Source organism: Mirounga angustirostris, unplaced genomic scaffold (genome assembly GCF_029215605.1).
Source record: "Mirounga angustirostris isolate CCGP_5_RB_7025 unplaced genomic scaffold, mMirAng1.0.hap1 SCAF_5, whole genome shotgun sequence".
Lineage (NCBI taxonomy): Eukaryota > Metazoa > Chordata > Mammalia > Carnivora > Phocidae > Mirounga > Mirounga angustirostris.
This window is the reverse complement of record NW_026991713.1, coordinates 114698778-114717460: the sequence shown is the minus strand read 5'-3', so window position 1 is coordinate 114717460 and position 18683 is coordinate 114698778. Positions and strand designations below refer to the sequence as shown.

The 18683-nt window shown below is 41.1% G+C and overlaps 1 protein-coding gene across 11 annotated transcripts in view; it reads right to left on the bottom strand.

The window, feature by feature from the left end:
• LOC123840380 (abl interactor 1) overlaps nucleotides 1-5542 on the bottom strand; it is a 139039-nt gene extending 133497 nt beyond the window's left edge. For 4 of the 11 annotated variants that reach the window (XM_064591942.1, XM_064591945.1, XM_064591946.1 and 1 more), the window contains exon 1: nucleotides 5255-5538. In XM_064591942.1, coding sequence (XP_064448012.1) covers nucleotides 5255-5371 — 117 coding nt within the window. In that variant the 5' untranslated portion in view covers nucleotides 5372-5538. Of the gene's footprint in view, nucleotides 1-5254 lie in introns of all 11 variants that reach the window. The other 7 variants (XM_064591939.1, XM_064591941.1, XM_064591944.1 and 4 more) reach the window with 4 other exon arrangements.
• Nucleotides 5543-18683: the final 13141 nt, after the last annotated feature.

Below are 18683 nucleotides of genomic sequence, written 5' to 3'. Positions count from 1 at the left end.
ATTCGTGTGGAAATCAGAAATAACCATATTATTTCAAGACTTTTTTGTTAACTTCTACTAATTTTGTTTAAAGATTTTATTTATTGGGGCGCCTGGGTGGCTCAGTTGGTTAAGCAACTGCCTTCGGCTCAGGTCATGATCCTGGAGTCCCGGGATCGAGTCCCGCATCGGGCTCCCTGCTCAGCGGGGAGTCTGCTTCTCCCTCTGACCCTCCCCCTTCTCATGTGCTCTCTCTCTCATTCTGTCTCTCAAATAAATAAATAAAATCTTTAAAAAAAAAAAAAAAAAAAAAAGATTTTATTTATTTATTTGAGAGAGAGCGCGCAAACACAAGCAGGTCGAGGGGCAGAGAGAGGGAGCAGTAGACTTCCCGCTGAGCAGGGAGCCCAATACGGGGCTCAATCTCAGGACCAGGAGATCATGACCTGTCCCAAAGGCAGAAGCTTAATCGACAGAACCACCCAGACGCCCCTGTTAACTTCCACTAACTATTCTACAAATTTTATCACAATTGCAAAGCTGAATCAGAATTTAAAAAACAGACAAGGATGCATAGAAAGGAAAAGGATCCACTAAGCTCAATGAAAAACTAGCCTGATCCCTATAATTCAGCACTTTGGTGATGAAGGCAAGCCCCCAAATTACAAACATACCTGTTCTTGTATTTCCAACTTGGAATTCAGAAGAAACAATGATAAAATAGTTGTTAGGTTCCTAGACTTGCCCAACAAGAGTCTATTTATCCCATGACATTTTTTTTTTTTAAGATTTTATTTATTTATTTGACAGAGCGATAGAGAGCAGGAACACAAGCAGGGGTGGTGAGAGAGGGAGAAGCAGGCTTCCCGCTGAGCAAGGAGCCCGATGCAGGACTCGAGCCCAGAACCCCGGGATCATGACCCGAGCTGAAGACAGACGCTTAACGACTGAGCCACCCAGGCATCTCTCCCATGACACTTCTGAATTAGTCTCTTGAGCTCTAGACTCATTCGAGTCTGGAGACAGTGTGATATGGTAAGACTGTAGCCTGTGGAGCCTCTCAGAGTTAGGCAGAAACCCTGACTGCCAATTACTAACTGTATAATCAAACAAAATTCATTTAACTTTTCTGACTTCTAATTTCCTCATCTGTGAGAATACTGCCTATCATGGAGAGTTTTTGTAAGGATTAAAGATAATACAAATCAATCAGCAAAGACTATGACAGAGTAGGTACTCAATAAATAGAAGCGATTATAGTACCCTCTTCACACAAGCTTTTTATCCTCTATGCTGAGGTAAATACCCCAGTCAGTATTCATTAAAAGGAACTGAGGAGGGGCGCCTGGGTGGCTCAGTCGTTAAGCGTCTGCCTTTGGCTCAGGTCATGGTCCCAGGGTCCTGGGATCAAGCCCCACATCGGGCTCCCTGCTCTGCGGGAAGCCTGCTTCTCCCTCTCCCACTCCCCCTGCTTGTGTTCCCTCTCTCGCTGTGTCTCTCTGTCAAATAAATAAATAAAATCTTTAAAAAAAAAAAAAGGAACTGAGGATATGGAATCAGAAAATCTGGGTTTGAATCCAGACACTGTCTAATACAAGATACGGAATTTTAGGCTAGGCACTTGATGCCTCTTAACTGCAGACTGATCATCTGTTAAAAAAAAAGAAAATCATAGAATTACTGTAATAATTGACATTATTTATAACTGGCATACATTGTACAGTATCACAAACATTAGCTTTTACGTACTCCAAAGTATTCCTTCTCAAAAATTACCTGCCTTCCAAGATCAAATGTGCATAATGAGCAATGAGCATAAGCTAACATCATGGAAAAAGAAAAACAAGGTAAACTAAGTAGCTCACTGATGATATCCCCTTCATACTCCCAGACTTTAGAATATACTTGTTAGGGTCGCCTGGGTGGCTCAGTCGTTAAGCGTCTGCCTTCAGCTCAGGTCATGATCCCAGGGTCCTGTGATGGAGTCCCCCATGGGGTTCCTTGCTCAGCGGGAGCCTGCTTCTCCCTCTGCTGCTCCCCCTGCTTGTGATCTCTCTCTCTCTCTCTCTCTCTCTGACAAATAAATAAATAAATAAAATCTTAAAAAAAAAAAAAAGTCCCAGATTTTAAAAAAAGGAATACACTTGCTAACCCAAATATAGCTCTGGTTGGGGGAATGCGAGGCAGAAAAATTAAATTAACAAGTTAAGTTGTATGGAAGACTTGTATGTCTTTCCCCAATCTAGCAATCTGCATGCTGAGAAACTTTTCTTAAGCAGTTTCTCCTCCTTTTCACTTAGCTTACCTTCCTATTCCCCAAGACAGTTCCCATGACAAAGGCAATACAGACCCTAAAGTAGAGCAAAGAGAACTGGCCAGAAGAGTGTGTGCAAGTTGAGGAGTACTGTCCTTGACATAACCCACCAGAAAAACTCAGACTAAAGACAGAAAAAGGCAAAGATTATTCCTCATGTCTTTATAAAAAATATTTTATATTTTGAATATTATTTCCCCATAGCAATTTCAAAAGCCCCATCCTTTTTACAATAATAGACTCTTTTGAGAAGTTTTGCTATTAATAAAACAATTTAATAATTAAAGTCAACAGGACCTGACGAGCTAAGAACATGCTCTAGGCTCAACTGCACTACAGCCAAAAGACCTTGTCTGCTAAACAACTCACCTGAACTGAACTGTAGGAAAACAAAACAAAAATTGAACTCAGGATAAAAATCACCCAGGCAATAAATTAACTCATCTTGAGTATAAAAAATTCTCAAAACACAAGTGACTGCATATTTTCCCTGAGAGGTTGTATGTTTATGTAGGAAGTTGGTTATAACCCAATCAGGGTCACAGAAAGGATATAGAAAGATCTCAAAAGACATCTAAATGGATATATCTAGCACCAAAGTTAGCAGCACAGCATGCCACAAAGACAGCTACTGTATCAACTTCCACAGTCTCCATCATCTCTGAGCCTTTCTGAGCCTGACCCCACCTGAGCATCTCAGGAAAGCAGTTAGTAGCCTGCATCATGCTGCCCAAGGTTTCAAGGCTACTAAAACAAACATTGTGTGAATTTCATCTCCCACGCGCCCCCCCCCCCCACAGGAAAATCAGAATACCTCACTGGTGTCAAGTTTACAACAACCAAAAACAATTTGGGGCCACTGGCAATGGCTATGGCACCATGGTACTAACATGTTTAAGAGAGACTACAAGAGAAATACCATGATTTCTCTTAACTAGGAATATTACCAATAAAGTTTAAAAGTGCTTCAGAGCTACATGATAGTGGCAAGAGAAGAGAAACAAGGTCAGGGAGGAAAAAAATGAAAACCTTACAGCACACAACTACCTGAAAAAAAAGTAGTCAACAGACAAGTTAAAACACGTTTGCATTTGCCAACACATAGCAGTTACCACACCATACATTTGTCAGATTTCCCAACCCGCAAAACAAAAGAAGCCACCCTTTTATGAAGTACTCATCTACTGACTTCTACAAAGAAATGACTTTTCTGGATTGGGGGCAAATTAACTTCCTGTGCTTTCACTCTGACTTTCAAAATCTTCAAAACCTTCAGCAAATTGAGATTCACCTCAATTTTAAGGCTTTTTCGTGTTAGGTTGAATACACGTTGTATGTGTTAATATCAAAACTACAAGACCACTTCTCTCTTTGAAAACTATATTCACGTTCCTATAGATTTTAGAATTTTTTTTTAAAAGGCTAACTACAAAGTTTGCAAAAACAAGTAATACAGTAGACCGTGGTGGGCATTCAACAAGTTTATCAGAACTCCTACTAAAGTAAAAGCTTGAAGAAGTTTATGAGATAAATTCCTACTGCTGATACTGAAGACAGAATGTTACTAATATGGAAATTGAGAAATATTCAAAATATTCTGAAAACAGTATCTCCTTCTAAAAATAAAAGCATTTGCCAACACAGAAAACTACTGGTTCTTAAAAATGATAATCAGATGGGAGGCATTTCTATAAATACTTAAGTTCTGTATCGCAATAACCCGATTCTTTCAACGCACGTTTGGGTTATGTCTTATCCTAACAAGAGGATTTTTGATGCCATTATATTGATACAAAGGACTCTCTGCTCTTTATTTGCTTCTATAGCAAACTGTTGGTTTACCCAGTTAAAGATCTACAAACCAAACTACCAAAACATAAATCACTTTCAATCATTAAAATAAAAACAAACGAGAATCTGTCATAAATAAGGGCTCAAGAATGCCCTAAAAAATGTACAACATTTAATCTTATGGTCCTAGGACTAAATATGTTCGATAATCTATCTGGATTCATATTCTATGCATTTACTTAGGTCGGAAAGAGAAAAACCTCAGAAAATAAGCAACCGGCGGTTACAACCGTTCTATTTTAAGTTACTTATAAAGCCAACAGTTCAAGCACTTTTGGGGAAGAGAGAGTAAGACGTTTTTCCAAGTAGTTAAGAATAATTTACGTTTTATAATAACGATAGTCCTAACAAGCTCTAGAATACACTATGGTGGGGCGGAAGTGAAAATGATGAGGGGGAAAAAACCCGACTTGAAAACGGACAACCAGGCAAATTTACAAACCTTCAGTTAAAGGAATTTTGAGATTAACTTCTCTTACACGCCCTCCCTCACTCCCCACCGCTTCCTCCTCTCCTCGGGGAGGTCTGTGTAATGTGACTCATGACAAATTCTTTAAAAAATAAATAAATAAAAGACACACCCTCTGGGTTGAACTGACATAATCGCCCCCACCGCGCCCTCCCCGACACACACCCCGCTTTTCCTCTCCCTTCTGCCGCTCCTCCCCGCGCCTCGTCCCTGCCCTTTCCTCTCCCCGTCCGAGACGCCTCTCGGGACGGAGGGGCAGCCGGCTCTCCCACACGAGTCCAGCGAAGGGCAGGCTGCCGAGGGCAGCGCGCGACCCGGGGGGCCCAGCCCGGGGGGGGCGGACAGCGGGGGGCGCCGGGCTGCGGCGGCGGCGAGCTCTGGGTTCCCTCGCCCATCTTCCCTCTGCCCTTCTACCGGTTTCAACCACCACAGCCACTTCCTGTATCGCAGCCCGACTCCCTCAGCGCGGCCACTTGCTCTCCCCGGCGGGGGGTGGGGGTTGGGGTTGGGGCTGAGGCAGCCGCGGAGGTTAGGGCAGCTCCCCACCCCGCCCAGTGGGCTGGTCACTGGGCGCCAGGCTGTGGATCCTCGGCCCGGCCGGCCAGCGCCCGCCCGCCCGCCCGCGCGCCCGCGCCCCTCACCTGGATGTAGTTGTTCTCACAGTAGTCCGCCACCCGGGTCAGATTCTGGTAACTCTCTATCAGCGCCCTCTTGCCAGACGGGATCTCCTCCTCTAGTAACATCTGCAGCTCTGCCATTTTCCACCCCTCTGCATCGCTTCCTCTCGCGTTAAAGGGACAGAGGCAGCAAGGTCCGCCGAGGAGCCGAGCACCTCACAGCCCCGATACAAACCGCCGACTGCCCTCCCGCCTGGTATTGTGGGACGGCACCTCCTCCTCTTCCGCCTCACTCTCTCCACCCCGCTCCGCTCACTTCGCGCAGCCGCCTCAATCCCGTTCTCTCGCGAGCCCTCACGTTTTCCCTCCTCCTCCCCGCCACCACGGGATTTTTTTCTTTGCATGGTCTTCTGGGAATTGTAGTCTCTCGCGGTCTACGCGGCCCATCGAAAGCGCATGCGTTTAGGGGAGCCTCCGAAAAAGAACGGGGAGGAGCGTAAAGGACAGCCCAGGGAGGAAGTTTAAGTGCGAAGTTTCCCGACATCTCCGGCAGGTGGCGCCACAGGGTGACTCTAGAGAATAAAATCCTTTCCCCGAGAAGGCTGTGAAAATTGGCAGAATTTGCTTGATTAGGAAGTGTCAGTGAATAAGAGATACCAATTCTGATACGGGATTAAGAAGGGCTAGAATATGAAGAAATCCAAATCTTTACTTCCTCTTCTCAGACATAACGCGACTCAGACTTTACTTTCTAAACTTCCTGCACCCTCAATTTTTCATTTAAAATTTAGCAAACATTTATCATTGACAGCTCTGTACCAAGCAATGTACTACACACTGGGGGTATGGGTTGAACAAGGATGCTCTGTACCTGTAGAGACTCACAATTTAAAAATAAATACACATAATTTCAGTGTTATCCCATCCTAATCGCTTTTTCTTTGTCTCTTCTTTGCAAATATCTCCCTACACTTTTGAAGTTAGGTACGCATTATCTAGATTACAGAAAATCATTTTGTTGTCTTTCTTTATCAACTGCTTTGTAATAGTGTAAAAGGCCCTATATCTCAAGATTTTCGTTTCAACAAGAACATTAAATGCTTTTGAAATAATGAGCTATGAATAGTGGTGTCCAATGGCCAAAAAGCAAACTAATTTAAAAATCATTTAAAAATCCATATTTCATCTCTCCACTAAGTCATTTCAAATCACAATAACTATAGGGATAATAACATGACCCAGTCACATTTTTAAAAACTGACCCATCAATAGGTATTTATTGAATATTATCTTTACTAGAGACCATAAAATGTTCAACCTGTAAAAGGAAAAATTTCAGTCTCCTACATGAGAAAACTACCCCCAGCCACCAGATTCCCAGATCCATAAATCAATAAACAGCTTACTCTCCATAATTATCTGGAATAGACATAATAGTCTTTCTTTAATATTTTCATTAATCCAAGCATTATTTCATCCAAGTTCTTGAAATGTGATATATTTGGTGCCCAAATAGGGTGTCTTCTCTTGATCAGATGGGGGCCCCCAAATGTGGGGCCACAGTTGGGTGGAAGCCACTAGCACCAGCAGTTAAAGAATTCAAGTGAAGCAGAAGGAAATAGAAGGTTATTGAATCCACCGCAAGGGGGCCAGGGGCAGGACAGCAGAGAGGCTGTCTGCAAGGCGTCAGTGGGTGGGGGCTGTTTTTAAAGGGGGAAGACGAGGAGGTATGGCAACATATGGAATATTCCCTTTTTTGGGAACTGTGCCCAGTTGTAAGTAGCCCATTGGTTAGTTAGGGCCTATGGATATTTTGAGGTGGGTCCCCTGATGGGCTTGTCTGTATTTAGCCAGGTGGTCGATGTGCCCTTTCTACATTCCATTATTCCAGCCTGTTTGCCTAAAAACTGCCTTTACAATAAATTCTTTTTTTTTTAATGTGATATATTCTTAAATTTGGTCTCCACATGAGCCAGAATTAACTACAGTCATCACTAAGCTTGCTTACATCCATATATTGACACCTTTCTTTCTGTTTTAGTTTTGATTTTTTGGTTTTTTGTTTTAGTAATCTCTATACCCAACGTGGGGCTTCAGATCAGGACCCTGAGATAGAGGGTCACATGCTCTTCTGACTGAGCCAGCTAGGTGGCCCCATATTTTGATATCTTTCAACAGCACTGGGGAGGTAAATAAACAGTTGCCCCTGCTTTACTATTTTCAAAGTATTACCAGATTTCTTTCATGCCCACAACTCTGAGAGATAAATGACCTAAAGATTTGTTTCTATCTTTACCAAATAAGGAAATTTAAGCTTAGACAGCAAGGGATTTAACTAAGAACACTGAAAATAATAATTAAGTTCTCTGACTTCTAGATCAGTGCTCTTTCCTACAATCCGGTTAAATCTATCTGTTCAAATACTTGTGATTTATATAAAATCCATTCAAAGAAGTTATCCCTCATACCTCCAAGTTAATTGAATTGAATATGCTATCCTTTGTATTTTTATTTTTAAAAAATAGTTTGATAATTATAGTCTGTAATCAGACAATGTTTTTTTGGTTTTTTTTTTTTAAGATTTTATTTTTTGAGAGAGAGAGAGTGAGCAAGAGAGAGAAAGCACCAGCCAGGGGAGGGGCAGAGAAGCAGACTCCCCGCTGAGCAGGGAGTCTGGGATCACGACCTGAGCCAAAGGCAGACACCTAACCGACTGAGCCACGGGGTGCCCCCAGGCAATATTTCTTAATTTAAAACCAAATGGTGTCAACTACACTTCAACTTAAAAAAGGGTATTTGTGGGTGCCTGTGTGGCTCAGCTGTTTAGCATCTGCCTTCGGTTCAGGTCATGATCCCAGGGTCCTGGGATCGAGCCCCACATCGGGTTCCTTGCTCGGCAGGGAAGCCTGCTTCTCCCTCTCCCACTCCCCCTGCTTGTGTTCCCTCTCTCGCTGTCTCTCTCTCTGTCAAAAAATAAATAAAAATCTTTAAATAAAAAAATAAATTTAAAAAAAAAAGGCTATTTGTGGGGCTAAAACTGTAAAACACAGCACCATATGGTAGCCATGGGCTTTCAATACAACTCAAAATAAGAAATATTCTATACAACATGACCCAGAACATAGATATATATACTTGCTGGTATAAAGGTTTTACAAAACTAAATATGATATACTCTGATATTTCCTGTTCTATTTCATTTCACATAATGCTGATAAGGACCACTGAATTGATTTCATGACCCACGGTTTGAACACCATTTTTCCCCTCTCACTAAATTAAGCAAATATGACTCTATACCATAAGTATATGTTACTATCATAAATTTATGTTGTTATAAACTTAAAAAATCAGTTATTAACAGACAAACCAGAAAAATATACATATTCAAAGATTTAATAGAATAAAATTATAGAATAAAATTTAGCTGAAGGATCTAAATTTCTGTACCAAAACAGCTTCCTTTATACAACCCTATTCAAAATCCTAATAGGTTTGTAAAAATTGACAAGGTGGTTCTATTTGTTTGGAAATGCAAAGACCCTAGTATAGCCAAGACAATACTAAAGTAGAAGAATGAAGTTAGAGGATACATGCTACCAAGTTTCAAGATTTACTATAAAGCTACAGAAATTAAGACAATGTGAACCTGATGTAAGAACAAACACAAACAGGGCGCCTGGGTGGCTCAGTCGTTAAGCGTCTGCCTTCGGCTCAGGTCATGGTCCCAGGGTCCTGGGATCGAGCCCCGCATCGAACCCCGCATCGAGCCCCGCATCGAGCTCCCCGCTCTGCGGGAAGCCTGCTTCTCCCTCTCCCACTCCCCCTGCTTGTGTTCCCTCTCTCGCTGTGTCTCTCTCCATCAAATAAATAAAATCTTAAAAAAAAAAAAAAAAGCCCCATACATAATAGACTGAGCTGCTCAGGCGCCCTGTAGTGTAAATTTTGATTTTGTTTTTCTTCTTAAGATTTTATTTATTTGAAAGAGAGAGACAGACAGAAATAGCGACAGAGATAGCAAGAGAGAGCACAAGCAGGGAGGAGAGGGAGAAGCAGACTACCCGCTGAGCAGGGAGCCCGATGCAGGGCTCAATGCAGGGCTTCATCCCAGGACCTTGGGATCATGACCTGGGCCGAAGGCAGAGGCTTAACCCACTAAGCCACCGAGGTGCCCTGTAGTGTAAATTTTAAAAGACTACACTACACACCCATTAGAATAGCTAAAATAAAATATCCTGACAATAGCAGACAGTAGTGAGAATGGAGAATGATTGGACTCTCATACCTTACTGGCTGCAAACTGCTACAGCCCCTTTAGAAAGCAGTCTTCACAGTTTCTTATAAAGCCAAATATATACATAATATATAACCTAGCAATCCTGCTTGTAGGTATTTACTCCAGAGAAATGAAAATGTATGTTCACACAAAAACCACTATTTGAATGTTTATAGTAGCTATATACATAATCACTAAAAGCTGGGAACAACACAAATGTCCTTCAACCAGCTATGGATAAACAAACAATAGAATACTATTCTGCAATAAAATGTAATAAACTGTATATGCATACAAAGTCATGGGTAAATCTCAAATGCAATTTGCTAAGTGAAAGAAGACGTACACACACACACCTACATATTGTATTATTTCATTTATATGAAATTTTAGAAAAGGCAAAACTCCCGAGATAAAAATTAGATCAGACTTTGCCAGAGGCCAGATTCCAAACAGACACAAATAAACTTTTAGAGGTGATGGAAATGTTTTAGATCATGATTATAGTGAGGGTTACATGACTAAATACACTTCTCAAACTTTATTGAATTGCACACTTACAACAGTGAGTTTTATTGTAACTAAATTATATCTAACTGAAGCTGACCCCAAAGAAAATACAAGCAGAAGAAAAATCCCTTGCTTCAAATATTAAAGAAAAGGGAAAAAATTACATATTTTTGTTAGCTTTGATATAGGATAAAAAATCATCCAACCCAGAAAGATAGGAGACAACTTGCTTTTCCAAGTTATAAAGGTGACTAAATGGTAGAGTTAACATTAAAAAATTGCAAGCAGACATGGTGACACTAGGTTATGAACATCATGAAAACTTTTGGGTCCAGTTTCCCTCCCACAATGTACACTTTTATACTATTTACTGATTTAGCATATTTCTTATTTTGTAAGAGTTTGGGGGTTCTTTTTGTTTTGTTTTGTTTTAAAGATTCTATTCATTGGGAGGCCTGGGTGGCTCAGGTGGTTGAGTGACTGCCTTCAGGCTCAGGTCATGATCCTGGAGTCTGAGGATCGAGCCCCACATCGGGCTCCCTGCTCAGCAGGGAGTCTGCTTCTGCTTCTCCCTCTGACCCTCCTCCCTCTCAGGCTCTCTCTCTCAAATAAATAAATAAAATCTTTAAAAAAAAAAAAAAGATTCTATTCATTTATTTGTCTGAGAGAGAGTGAGCACAAGCAGGGGGAGCAGCAGGCAGAGGGAGAAGTAGGCTCCCCACTGAGCAGAGAGCCCGATGCAGGACTCCATCCCAGGACCCTGGGATCATGACCTGAGCCAAAGGCAGATGCTTAAACAACTGAGCCACCCCGGCATCCCTGGATTTAGTATTTTTCTATGGGTTTTGTTTGAATACATTAAAATGAAATGTCTTTCAAAGAAATCCCAACAGAATAAAGAATAAGAGTGTTTGTATTAAACTACATGATGTATACTGAAGACTCAAGCTGAAAATCACCTTATATATTTCATTTCATGGATGTCTAGTCAAGATAATCAATTTGGTCATGAAAAACAATTTATAATTGCAAATTCTGCACATATGCATGGGGATAAATGGAAATTTCATACATTCAACTTTGAAATAGCAGATTGCTGATAATCATAAAGACCTTACTTCAGAGGGATTAAGAGATGTGCCAGGAAAGAATAATTTGGACTATATTGGTACAAGATTGCTTCTCGTGTTATCTGGGATACAAGTGATACTGCATACTTAGTGAACGTCAGACTTCTGCACAGTTAATTCACAATATTGCATCCCAGGATACTAAATTAGAATTGTGTGGTCAACAAACAAGAATGTAGACTAGAAACGTGGTATAATGGAAGGAAACCAGGAGTCAGGCAACCAGGCTTCTTCCCCCACCATCCCTCCTGTCCTTATCCATGACCACTATGTGACATGATCACGTTCTCTACCAAAAAAAGTGTGTGTGTGTGTGTGTGTGTGTGCTAGTCTGCTCAGGCTGCCAAACAAAATACCACACACTGAGTGGCTTAAACAACAGAATTTTATTTTCTTACACTTCTGCAGGCTAGAAGTCCAAGATCAAAGTGTCAGCAGATTTTGTTTCTCCTAAAGCCCCTCTCCTTGGCTTGCAGATGGTCATCTTCTCATTATGTCCTCATGTGGGACCTTTTCCGTGGTGTCTATGTCCTAATATTGTCCTTTTTTTTTTTTAAATATTTATTTATTTGAGAGAGAGAGGGAAAGGGAGCAGGGGGAGATGAGAGAGAGAATCCCAAGTAGACTCCGTGTTGAGTGTGGAGCCCAGAGAGGGGCTTTATCCCATGACCCATGAGATCACCACCTGAGCCAAGACCAAGAGTCAGGACACTTAACCAACTGAGCCACCCTGGAACCCTCTAATCTTGTCTTTTGATAAGGACACCAGTCATACTAGATTAGGGTCATATCCTATGACCTCATTTCATCTTAATTACCTAGTTAAAGGCCCTATCTAGGGGTGCCTGGGTGGCTCAGTTGAGGTTAAGCATCTGCTTTTGGCTCAGGTCATGATTTGGCTCAGGGTCCTGGGATCGAGCCCCAAGTCAGGCTCCCTGCTCAGTAAGCCTGCTTCTCCTTCTCCCTCTGCCTGCAGCTCCCCCTGCTTGTGCTCTCTCTCTCGCTCTCTCTGTCAAATAAATAAATAAAATCTTAAGAAAAAATAAATAAAGGCCCTATCTCCAAATACATTCACATTTAAGGTACTCGAGGTTAGGATTTCAATATATGAATTTTGCAGGAGACATAATTCAGTTCATTACAGGTCATTCTAGGATTAACTGACATCCCAGGATTCTACAACCCTCCATTATTACTTCTCTTTGCTTCTTTTCAAATTAACAATATCAGGGCGCCTGAGTGGCTCAGTCGTTAAGCATCTGCCTTCGGCTCAGGTCATGATCCCGGGGTCCTAAGATCGAGCCCCGCATCGGGCTCCCTGCTCAGTGGGAAGCCTGCTTCTCCCTCTCCCACTCCCCCTGCTTGTGTTCCCTCTCTCGCTGTGTGTCTCTCTCTCTGTCAAATAAATAAATAAAATTAAAAAAAAAAATAACAATTCCATCCCAGAATCCTCAGAGAAGGAGGGTGAATAGAATGCTTTGTTTAAACAGTTTAGCAAGGCCCACAAAAGATAAGAGGATATCAGGAGATAGAATGAATTGTAAACCCTCCTTCAAATTTTATTATGATTGGTTGTGGACAATCTTTTATATAGTCATCGTATTTGTAGCAGGCCAGACCTACAGGCTACTTTTCAGGCAGGTCTGATTATTCCTTTAACATAGCAGAAAGATCTCCCTTAGACACGTTAAGTCAAGCCACTTCACAATGCCAGTGTCATTTTATTTTATTTTTTTAAAGATTTTATTTATTTATTTGAGAGACAGAGACAGAGAAAGAGAGAGAAAAGCAGACTCCCTACTGAGCAGAGAGCCCGACATGGGGCTCGATCCCAGGATGCTGAGATTATGACCTGAGCCAAAGGCAGACGCTTAACCCACTGAGCCACCCAGGCGCCCCGCCAGTGTTATTTTAGAGTGGAACAAGCTGTTATCATGAAATAATTAAAAATTAGCAGTGGCTAAAAATGCAAAGTACCTGGAGTCCTTTGGGGAAAAATATAGTCTTTAAGTGCAATCTCCTGTTGTTTTTTCTTCTCTCCCAGAAGCTGTAATATTTCCAGCATGGCTTGAATGTATTAATCACTTGTTAATTTTGGAAGCTGCTGAATCAACACAACCTCCTCCACCTCTCATTTTCAACTTCAATAAGATGCTGCAGGCCTTTGTGACAACAGAACTGTTCCCAGAACAGTTGACCCTGCCAACAATAACTAGTATCTCAGTCTTTGAACCTAGCTGCAAACTGGCTAATCACGGCCATTCCCTGAACTTTGACCTCCAACCCTTCCAGTGGTTTTATAAATCCCTTAGTGTTGGAAATATCTAGAGTGATTTCTCTTTTCCTGACAAATGAACAAAATAATATTTAAAAGTTCTAAAGACAAATGGCAGCCCGTGTAAAGTTAGTATTTCTTTAGTTGGAAGTTACAGAAAACAAAACCCGAGGTAGCATAAGAAAGAAAAAGACAAAAGGGGAAAAGAGAAAAAGAAAAAATAAGTTCTCATTATGAGAATTCAGGCTCACTCACAGTACTCAAAACTTCAAACGCAGTCAGTCCTAAGAAAATACTAGTGCCAGTCATTGGGAAGGCCATCAGGAACCCAGGCAGTATTCTCATTTAGTGCCCTGTATCTTTGCAAAGGTTTTGTTTTGTTTTTGCTGCCCTTTGTAAATGGCAGAGAGCATGGCAAATTTGTGTCCCAAATTTTTCATCTCCACCCTTCAAGAAGCCAATCCTCCTCTCAAATCCCTCAGTTCCACATCCACATTCCTCAAAAAGAAAATCTGATAACAGCATTAGCACTGACAGCAACGCCCTGAGATTGGTGTGGGAAGTTTCCAGAGAGAGTAGATTATCAAAGGAAATAGAGTTTCAGGTGTTCACTGCGAGTGGGGAAACTTTTGCAATACATATATATGTGGCCTGGGTGCTATCTGTGTCATTGCGCAAGTTACTCATACACAAGAACACCTGGGTTTCTCCCCAGGAGTTTATGCTGTTCCTGTTTGTTGTTGTTTGTTTGTTTAATGACTTATCCGAGCTAGTTCTGTAATGTCTGTGTTCTTTGTCATTTGTAGCCACTGAAGTAGCTACCCAGTGTCTCAGTGTCTCCTGGGCACGGACACAACTCTGCATAGATTCGTGGTATTCTGGATTTCCAAAAATATATGTTGCGGTTTTTCAAAACCCTCTGTGGACATCTCATTCTCCAGATTTTCCTTTAAATTTTTTTTTTCAACCTCTTGTTCTCCCTATTATTGCTGCCATAGCCACTGCAATGGTAAACAGTTAAAACTGGTTTTCAACAAATACATAGGATTGTTGGTGCTAAGTGAGTTCTGAGTCGAGTGAAAGGTAAGTCCTGAGACTGGGGCTTTTCCAGGGAGCTGCCAGCAAGGTCAAGTAGCAATAATTCTCTGGGCATCGGACTTTTGGGGGCTTTCCCCACCTGTTCTTCCCCATCCAGAGGCTGCTAGGATGATGCTTTTCAAAGCACTATGATTATAAGACAGTTTGCTTTCAAGGCTACTGCAGAGCTAGGGAGAGAGGGATGGAAATAAGGCAAGTTCAAACAACACAAAGCTTACTGTTTTTACTGAGATTTAGTTGTTTTTCTTTTTCTTTTAAGATTTATTATTTGGGGGGCACCTGGGTGGCTCAGTCGTTAGGCATCTGCCTTCGGCTCAGGTCATGGTCCCAGAGTCCTGGGATCGAGCCCTGCATCAGGCTGCCCGCTCTGCGGGAAGCCTGCTTCTCCTTCTCCCACTCCCCCCTGCTTGTGTTCCCTCTCTCACTGTGTCTCTCCCTGTCAAATAAATAAATAAAATTAAAAAAAAAAAAAAAGATTTATTATTTGGAGTACCTGGGTAGATCAGATGGTTGAGTGTCTGCCTTCGGATTAGTTCATGATCTCAGGGTCCTGGGATCGAGCCCCAAGTCAGGCTCCCTGCTCAGTGGGGAGTCTGCTTCTCCCTCTCTTTCTGCCCCTCCACCCTCTTGTGTGTGCTCTCTCTCAAATAAATAATAGATTTCATCTAAAATCTATTATTTATTTGAGAGAGCGAGCACAAGCGGGGGGGGGGGGTGGCAGAGGGAGAGAGAATCTCAAGCAGACTCCCACTGAGCCCAAGCCAGAAGCCTGACTTGGGGTTCAAGATCATGACCTGAGCTGAAATCAAGAATCTGAGGCTTAACCGACTGAGCCATCCAGGCGCCCCTCAGCTTTTTCCTTGAATCAATGCTCCTTTATTTCCACAGTTAATTTTTTTTTAAGATTTTATTTATTTTGGGGCACCTGTGTGGCTCAGTTGGTTAAGCATCTGTCTTCGGCTCAGGTCATGATCCCAGGGTCCTGGGATTGAACCCCCGCATCTAGCTCCCTGCTCAGTGGGGAGCCTACTTCTCCCTCTCCCTCTGCTGCTCCCCCTGCTTGGGCTTTCTCTTGAGCTCTCTCCCACTAACTGTTGAATGGATAAATAAAATCTTAAAAAAAAAAAAAGCAACTGCAAACACAAGAAAAACTAGAAGTGACCACACATGCCCAGGGAAAGGCTCTGAAAAGACTTGAGAAGACTTTTAGTTTTACCTCAGGCTGATCCTCACACAGACAGCCTACAACAATCAACAAACAATAACAATAAACAAAAACCAAATAACAAAAAACAGGAAACCCTGGGGACAGGGAAGAATCTGATATCCAGAGTTACCACATTATTAGATTCAAATGCCCAGTATTAAACAACAACAACAACAAATCACATGGCATACAAAAAACAGTAAATATGGTCCATTCAATGAAAAAAACAAAGCAATAACAAATGTCACTCATAAAGATCTAATTAATGGCACATATACTAGAAAAAGACTTTAAAATAACTGTTTTTATTTTTTATTATTATTTTTTTTAAGATTTTATTTATTTTTATTTGAGAGAGAGAGAATGAGAGCGAGGGAGTACATGAGAGGGGGGAGGGTCAGAGGGAGAAGCAGACTCCCTGCCGAGCAGGGAGCTCAATGCGGGACTCCATCCAGGGAGTCCAGGATCATGACCGCTTAACCAACTGAGCCACCCAGGCGCCCTAAAATAATTGTTTTTAAAGACACTCAAAGAACTAAAGAAGGATGTGGAGAAAGTTAAGAAAGCATTGTGTGAACAAAATGAAAATATCAGTAGAGAAATAGAAAATAGAAATAGAAAATCTAAAAAGAAACCAAAACCAACTGATTTGCATTTGCTTACTACTTAGTGATGTTTAGGATCATTTAATGTGCTTATTGTCCATTTGCATATCTTTTTTAGAGAAATGTCTATTCAAGCTCTTTGCCCATATTAAAATCTGATTTTTTTGTTGTTGTTGAATTGTGGGAACTAGTATTTCAAATCAGGGGGAAAAGATGGATTATTCAATAATGGAGGGCAACTGGGTAACATTCTATAAAAAATTTAAAAACTGTCACAACTTTCCATGTTTGTTTCTTAAAGGGAAATAAAATATTTGGATAAAAATGCAGACCTTTTATGCACCATAACCAGTCCCTCCACCCATCAAGGCAGTCACTAGCATAAATTTATTTTTCTCTTTTTATTAAAAAATAAGTTTATATACTAAGTTGGTATAAACAATTTATAATTGTTTTGTGTGTTTTATATATTCTAAAAATTTATTTTTTCACTTAACATTATATTCTCAAGATTCATAGAGTCTAGCATAGTTTATTCCTTTTCATTGCTATATAGTATTTCATTATTCCTGTGTTCCATATTTCATTATGTATTCTCCATTTGAAGGTATTTGGTTGTTTCAAACTGCTTAATACTACAAACGGCTCTCTAATGAATATCCTTATATCTGTCTCCATGCGCACATGGTGAAAGTTTTCTAGAATTTATGCTAACAAAGGAAATTGCTTCATTACTAGGTATATGTATTTTCATTTTTAGTAGAAAATACCAAATTGGTCTCCAGAAGGTTGTATCAATTTACATTCTCATTAGGAGTGTATGAGATCTGGGTGCCTGGGTGGCTCAGTTGGTTAAGCGGCTGCCTTCAGCTCAGGTCATGATCCCTGTGTTCTGGGATCAACCCGGCATCGGGCTCCTTGCTCAGCAGGGAGCCTGCTTCTCCCTCTGCCTGCTGCTCCCCCTGCTTGTGCTCTCTCTCGCTCGCTCGCTCTCTCTCTGTCAAATGAATAAATAAAATCTTTAAAAAGAAGTTTAAAAAAGGGAATGTATGAGAGTTCCGTATGTTCATATTCTCATCAGCATTTTATATTGTCAGACATAAGATCATTAGCAGGACTGAGGAATAAAAAGTGGTATTTCATTGTTGTTTTAATTTGCATTTCACTGATTATTATAGAGCTTATCTTCCCATTTGTGTTTTTGGCCATTTGTTATTCCTCTTTTGCTATGTGCTAATCTTTTCCCTGACCCATTTTTCTATTGAGTTTTTTGTCCTTTGGTTTGAATTAACTGTAAGAATTCTTCATTCTGTACAAAAGGTTTTTTTGTCTATTACAGATTGTTTCAGTTAGAAATTCAATTTTGCTTCAAGCAATAAAACCCTACAGAAAGACAAATGTTTATATTTTTCTTGGATCAGGAGATTTTGCACAGACCATACCGGGCTGGTGCAGGTGTTCATGAAGCTACCAAGGACTGAGGCTCCTCTTCTGTTTCAGTTTTCACCAACTTGATACATGGCTTTCATCATTGTGGGACAAGATAGTTGCTATACTTCCATCTATTTCAACATTTCAAGAATAAGAAGGTTGAAAGTAAAAGGCAAAGGCTAAAAAGGGCAAAGGGGTGCTCCAGCTAAATCTTTACCCGTTAAAAACCTTCATGGAATCTTGCCATTTGCAACTATGTGGATGGAACTAGAGGGTATTATGCTAAGCAAAATAAGTCAATCAGAGAAAGACATGTATCATATGATCTCATTGATATGAGGAATTTTTAATCTCAGGAAACAAACAGGGTTGCTGGAGTGGTGGGGGGTGGGAGGGATGGGGCGGCTGGGTGATGGATACTGGGGAGAGTATGTGCTATCGTGAGCGCTGTGAATTGTATAAGACTGATGAATCACAGACCTGCACCTCTGAAACAAATAATACAGTATATGTTAAAAGAAAAGAAGATAGTAGGAAGGGAAAAACGAAGGGGTGGAAATCAGAGGGGGAGACGAACCATAAGAGACTATGGACTCTGAGAAACAAACTGAGGGTTCTAGAGAGGAGGGGGTGGGGGGATGGGTTAGCCTGGTGATGGGTATTAAAGAGGGCATGTATTGAATGGAGCACTGGGTGTTATATGCAAACAATGAATCATGGAACACTACATCAAAATAAATAAACAAACAAACCTTCACGGAAACACTATCGGACAGTGTCTATTATATACATAAACAAGAACAGTGACACATGGCTACCTTTAGCTGTAGGAGAGCCTAGGACGTTGAATTTGGGGCTTTTTATAATTTCCACAGAGACAAGGGAGAAGGGAGATGGATTTGGAGACTATATCACTCAACA